The 7,095-nt window shown below is 41.9% G+C and overlaps 1 protein-coding gene across 1 annotated transcript; it reads left to right on the forward strand.

Moving 5' to 3' along the window:
• Window positions 1-924: 924 nt before the first annotated feature.
• LOC143287852 (histamine H2 receptor-like) lies at window positions 925-2,471 on the forward strand. The gene is made up of 2 exons (XM_076596116.1): window positions 925-1,157; window positions 2,168-2,471. Exons 1-2 carry the CDS (start codon window positions 925-927, stop codon window positions 2,469-2,471), a joined length of 537 nt encoding a protein of 178 aa, XP_076452231.1.
• The last annotated feature ends 4,624 nt before the right edge of the window (window positions 2,472-7,095 follow it).

Below are 7,095 nucleotides of genomic sequence, written 5' to 3' on the forward strand. Positions count from 1 at the left end.
CTTTTGTACGGTAAATGAAGACTTCGGCAACTTTAAGATCTATTCAGTTGAGAGCTTAGAGTTGGGAATGCATTTCCCCAGAAACCAAAGTTTTAAGCTGTATCCATCTGGGAAATGTATTCGGCCCCATTCTGTTTACAACATTAATAAATTACCTACCTGACATGGTTATTAGCCCTTGCAAAATCTTTGCGGCTGACACTAAACTTTATAACCTGAGCAGCCATAAAGGTACATTACAGACGGATATAGATAAGTTAATAGAATGGACAAACACTTGGAATCTATGTTTAAATGCAGATAAATGTAAAGTATTACATGTTGGGAAGAACAACCCCCATGGTAACTATATTATGAAATTCACTGATGGAGAGAAGTTAAGTAAAATGTTCTGACGAAAAAAGCTTGGGAGTTGATTATCTTTGACTTTGATTTGAAATCTGATACACATTATTATTATTTTTTAATGTTAAAGGCAAACAGAGTACTCGGGATTTAAAATTAAAAAAAAAATCTCCTTGAATAGGTAAAAAGTATCAGCAAATTGAAAATCCTAAATGATGGTTAATAAAAAAATTACCATCATTATTCCTAAACAGCCGCTAAACAACGGATCCATCGGATCAACTGAATTATTGAACGCAGCATGTGTAGTCTGCTACGATATCATTACAATATGCAACATAAACGGTATTTCTGTATGCATCCACTGAGTTTTGACGAACGTAAATTTCAACGACGTGACAGTCTTGTTGACGTTTTTCGAAAACACAGTAAATTGCGTCATTTGTGATGAAAAATGGCGAAAAAGGACAACCATCACGAAGTCACAAGAAAAGTTCACCCACTCTGGTTTACCTTTGTTTCAAACGGCGACAGAATAAAAAAAGACCTTCCTTCAGAAGTTCAGTTTACGATTGCACAATGACAGACATGGATGATCATTGCAACCGTACAAGTACCGGTCCTGGGAAACTGGACGAACTGATGATAAACATCGAAGCTGCGCTGATTGTGCCCGTGCTTGTCGGCAACCTGCTCATTATGGCAAGTGTTATCGCTTTTAGGAATATGAAAACCGCTGGGAACATACTTATCTGCAATCTAGCCCTGGCCGATTTTCTGGTGGGAGCACTTTACCTTCCGTTTGACATATGGTGGGTTTATGGTGCATGTTCTTACCTAGGCCTAATAGATTCGGTGATTTGATCAACATGTAGGCCTAACAGCCCCTTTGGCTCACATGTGTAAACAAAGTGAGTCTATGTTATGATCCTGATTCGTTTGTCAGTCTGTCGTTGCGTTTTTTTTTTTAATTCAATGTCTTCTCACTTTGTGTGTAGGGGTGCTGGGGGACGGGGTGCGGGGAGTTAAAGGGGGAGGAGGGGGGGTTATATATATATATATGCAGAGAAAGGATTATATAGAATAGTGCAGTTAACATTCTACTCCCACAAGTACTGTTATGATATAAAACAATAGCAATCATTATAATAATATGTTAGAATACAGAAATAAGCCAATGGGACAAAGAGGAAAGGGGGAATCAGGAATTTCGAATGAGTAACTGGTTGGAATTTTTTTTTTAATGTTTTGTTCTTACAATGTGTAAACTTTACATGTTTTTAAAAAAAATATTAAAAAAAAAATTACTGCCATATCGCACTGAAATATAATATGTTAAAGAAACCTTTTATTTACTAATTTAGTATAATTGATTTATTTATTTATTTCATTACTATTATTAACAGATATCATTTTCTTTATCTGTTTATGTATTTATCATTATCATCATCATCATTATCATTATCATCGTGTACTAAAATTAGCCTTGAAATCATTCAGTGTCATGCGAGCTAGGAGACTTTATCCGTAATCAGTCTGTAATAGCACAGTGGACAACCCGACATTTTTTGTTGAGAAATCCAGTTTTAAACACCTTTGGATAAAAATTGGATCAGCACTTGTTTGACATCAACATTGTTGACGAGCCTGTGTTTTGGCCCCTTTGAAAGCAGTGGTGCAAACGTTGCTCATTGTTAGTTTCACTTTTATTTTAAGAGAAAGAAAAGAGAAGGAGAAAGTACATAAGAGTGTGCACGCTCCTCACAGTGCCAAACACTTAACCAAACCACAAAATCTCTTTTTGAATTTCCCTCCCCCACAGGTTTATGGTGCATTCCAGAACGTCAGTGACGTCTGTGACGTGCTCGTGGCGTACCTCCTTGTGGGACAGTCTGCTGGGAACGTCAGTCCTCAACTTAACGCTCATCTCTTTCGACCGCTTCACTGCCGTCTGCCACCCCTTCTATTACTACTTGGTCACCGTGGATCGAGTCCTTAGCGCCTGCGTGGTTGCCTGGTGTCCCATGACTGTGATGTCCTTTATGCCGATGTTCGGGTGGAACAGATGGGAACTGTGCCCCAAACCAGCTAAGTGTAACCAACGGTACACCCACACTGCTGAGTAAGTGTGCCTGTAGTGAATAGCTATGAGCAGTTAATAAAAAACCATGCCACCAGTCATGGTAGCCATGTTAATTTGGTATTACAATGATTTTGAACCTTTGAGTGGCTAGCTTCAAGGACTGACAATTGGTCCGTCGTTGGCTGGAATCATATCAGACTAGTATCGGTTTATGATAATAATAATAATGGTATTTATATAGCGCTGAATCTTGTGCAGAGACAAATCAAAGCGCTTTCGCACCAGTCATTCACACGCATGCGTAACTCTAAAACTGTAGAAACTAAAGACAAGGAAGGGCAGGCAAGGGAGGCTATTTTGGGAAGAGGTGGGTTTTAAGGCCAGACTTGAAAGAGCTGAGTGTGGAGACTTGACGAAGCGAAAGAGGAAGTCCATTCCAATCGCAAGGTCCAGAGAAAGAACGGCGGCCAACAGTCGAGTGTTTGAATCTGGGTATGCGTAAACAGAGTGGATCCGAAGCCGATCGTTGTGAGCGAGATGGAGTGTAGAGGTGAAGGCAGCCGCAGAGATAGGAAGGGGCAGTTTTGTGAATGCGTCTATAACATAGAGTGCTCTTCACACCAACACTTGAGTGATATGGGATCAAATGGGAAGAACAGGACCACATCGCACGGTGTCATCCAGATGACGTGTGCGCTTTTCAGAGCTTTGTTTAAGTTTCAAACCGAGGTTGTCAAGATCACTCAGATCTATAGTTGACGACGGGAAGTGTAGAGTTTTGTTCTGCCCTTCGTCTCCAACCTAAATGCGTAGATATCCATTGCAGCATCGTCATCATCCTCATCCATCTTCATAAAAGTACACAATTATCAAACGTGAATCATCAGCAGAGCACGGTCGACACTAGTGGATGGCCTTGTTGCGACCTTAAATTGATTGTACCTTCTTGACCACTGCTGTTGTTACTGCGACAGAACAAGCGTAGGTGTGTCTGCTCATGAGGGATCAGGATGAGCGGCCAGAGGAGGAAGAGGGGTTGGGGTGGTGGTGAAGTGGCAGTAAAATAGTTAAATTATGCAATCAAGTCTTAATTGCCGACACAATGAATGAACAACAGAACAGAAGTAGCATTGAAAATGTTTAGCACGACCGCATCGGCAACACCAATAAAACAAGATGATCACACGTACACGCACATTGTTCTCAAGAATCTAAAAAGTGAATTGACCATTGATTAAAAGTCCTTTCAACTCTGGATTTTACTTTAAATTTTCTGTAGCGTCGCGCTGATGGCAGTAGCTCATAGTAGGGGAAGTTCGGGTATATTAAGTCCCTTAAGATTGAAGCATACATCTCACCTACATATTACATCACACTCTTATTATGACAGTGGTTTGTAAACGTCGTCACCAGAAGTAAATATAAGCCAAACACAAAATGTCTGTCTCTCATCAAACCATTTTTATTTCAGAAATTAAAAAAATCCGAAAAAGCTAATTTTGACAACCAGTCGGGTAAATTCATTGTGGCTGCCATGTTTTTAAGTATTGCTACGGAAGACAGTACAAGGGCATGATTCTTGTTATTGCAGCCGCATGAAATGCGCGTTGTTATTCAGTCGATAGAGTTCACAGATGTTGGTCCCATCTGAGGCAACAACTGTGCAGGCAACATGAGCCCATTATTTGCAGTTTTCATTCTGACACTGTATCATGTCTTCTGCGCGAGACTCGCAACACAAAGAACAGGTCCAGTCTCCGGCATCTGGAGAAGCACCTTTCTTACGGTTTGTCCCTTTGGGCTTCTTGGGCTTGGAGGCTTCTGGGGCGGTGGGGACCTTTTTTTTCCACAGAGACATTTAAAGACTTGGCTGCCTTGAATAGCTGTGCAACCAGGCGGTTTTTATATGGGCTTGACGTCATCACTTCCGTCTGTGACTGATTAGGAAGTCGCTTTATCAAACTGGGCCTTTTTCCTGGCAAAGGTGCAATGTCCTCTGGTGAAACATGTTTTCTTGTTGAGGGCTGTTCAGTTGACAACTGAGGTGAGGAGTGCAGATCGCTGGCTGACAGACGTTTTACCAGTTGGCGTTGAGTAGTCACTTGCATGCTGTTGCTTGCTGGTTGGTAACTGGTCTCTGGCTGGCTGGGGGTCCCTGGCTGGCTGGTGGTCGCTGGCTGGCTGGCTGGGGGCCGCTCTCTGATTGGGGGTCACTGACTAGGTGGTGATGGCTTGCTGGATGGCTGTTGGAAGACTGATCAGCGGAAGGCTGCCTCTCAGGTTCACTGTCTTGGCACTGGCCTGGTGAGTATAACACACAATTGTAGTGACGAATGTTAGCTCCCAAAAAATATACTGCACGTAAAGCACTTGCTGTCTAGCAAACTTATCAAGGTTGTACTTATTAATGCTTCTTAATTGTGTATCAGCAACTATCATTGGCTTGCAAAGCACTGAGGACAGAGCAAAGATTTCTGGTTATCCAGGCATCGCTGTAGGTTTTGACATGGCAAGAAATCTCCCTTTCATTGACTGGAAATTGTCCTGTCCTGCAGGTTGATAAGCGTTCAGGACAGCCTTGTCTAACCTTCCATAGTCACCAGTACGTTCCATCATATAGTTCACTGTAGCAACCCTGAGCTAGTCCACTTTCAGCTGCTCTCTTGCTCTGAGCAATGCATTCTTTATGATTCCACTGCCATCTCGTCTTGCCACTTGAAGATCATGGTCCATTCCGATGGAAATACTGCAGAACAAGCACCTTCCATCTGAGTTGGTGGATATTACTTTGACAGACCCTTGTGCAAAAATGGTTCCATGGATCTTCTGGATGTATGGTGATCTACGTCACTGGTGTGCTCTGGATCTCCACAAGCTTCAAGAGGATGGCCGCTGGTGGATGCAGACGTCACCATGATCAGAGGGGTAGAATTCATTGTCGTTGAAGACATCGCGCCGGCATGGCCAAAGTCCACACTTTGCAAATTCCTGAACAACATTTTGCATGGTAGCAGGTCTTGTAAAGGCTTCGTTCAATAGCTCAGCCATTTGGAACGTCGTGATGCCTCGACCAGGATGATTTTGCAGCCATGTGTTGATTGCCTGTGAATAGAAGACTTTCACTGGTCTGGAGAAACTGACGTCCAAGGGCTGCAGCTGGTGAGTGCAATGGGGTGGGAATGATGACATAACCACTCCATGTGACCTGGCCAGATCAATAGCCTCTATGTTTGTGGTGTGGCTGCTGTGACCATTCAGCAAAAGTAGCATTGGTGTTTCAGGCTTGGGCTTCACAACACCAATGAAATGTTTAAGCCATTTGAGGAACGTGTCTTTGTTAATCAACCCAGTTTCATTGCATTCAATCAAAGTGCCGCTTGGAGCACCTGTGCCGAGCAGTTCGTTCAGCCAATCGTTTATACAGCAACAAGGGAGGCACCCAGTGTCCAGAAGCACTGACACAAAAGACCCCTGTGGTGTTTATCCCTCTCTCAGTGCTTGACATTATTCTCGTTTGATGCTTTCCTTTCTGGCTGATGACTTTTTGGCTTTTGGCAACTGTGCTCAATGACGTCTCGACCATGCTGTATATGGTTTAAGCGTCAAATTTATACCTATCGACACACCCTCAAGGCTGCTGAAGAATGATCAACAGCCTTTGTTGAACCCGGCAGCCCAGGCAATAGTAGTACACTGAGGTTGGCAAAGGCAAATATCTTTATGTCTGGCAAAAAAAAAAGAAGAAAGGATCCAATCTTTGCCAGGCTTTTTTTGTTGTTGTTGTCTCTGTTTAAATTATGTTTTAGATTGTTCTTTTCTGCAATTTGGAAATGCAAGTTCCATGCATTCTTTTCTCGTTAGACCAAACATCATTCTGTCTATGTTAAGAAGGTACTTCACAAGTTCCCCTTCCATCTCATCAGTGAACACGGTAGGTCAACCCATAAACTTTGTGGAGTCATTTGGATACTTTTTCTTCTTAAAAAGATGTCTATGGAGTGTTGTTCTTGGAACTCCATACTATTGTTCGGTTTCGTTCACACCCATTCCACTCTTAATGACTTGAAGAGCATCCTCCATTTGTTGACTTGTCCATGATCCATATCTGTAAAAAAAAAAGTTACAAAGATTTATTTCACATCAAGTTAAATACGAAAAACGTGTATGGTGCACGCACTAACGCAGACGCAAACACATACATCTGTCCATTCACCACACACACACACACACACACACACACACACACTCACATATACACACATATGCAAACCAGATATTTTCGAAAGGGAAATCATGAATAAAAATGTAATTCAGGCTGCTCTGAGAAAACAGCAAAAGGTTTTGTCATCAAAGATTGAATAAAATTAATCGATTGAGTAAATCGTACCTGTCAACTTCCAATGAAGTGAGTATAAATTGAGTCTGGTCGGCTTAATTGAACCAGACGTTCAATATACCCGCTCAAAGGGAGCTCAACTTGACCACATTTGACCATACTTGGTCAAATTCTTTTGCCAAAAAACAACAAAATCCGCGCCAACTCATGACTTCGATTTCTGTCTGAAAAACTTTCACGGTGATTTTGAAGTTCGTTCAATATGCAGACAAATAGCTCCTTTTTGTTTAATACACATACTCAGGTGAATAATAGGAATGTACAGTTACAG

The sequence above is a fragment of the Babylonia areolata genome, chromosome 1 (genome assembly GCF_041734735.1).
Source record: "Babylonia areolata isolate BAREFJ2019XMU chromosome 1, ASM4173473v1, whole genome shotgun sequence".
Classification (NCBI taxonomy): domain Eukaryota; kingdom Metazoa; phylum Mollusca; class Gastropoda; order Neogastropoda; family Buccinidae; genus Babylonia; species Babylonia areolata.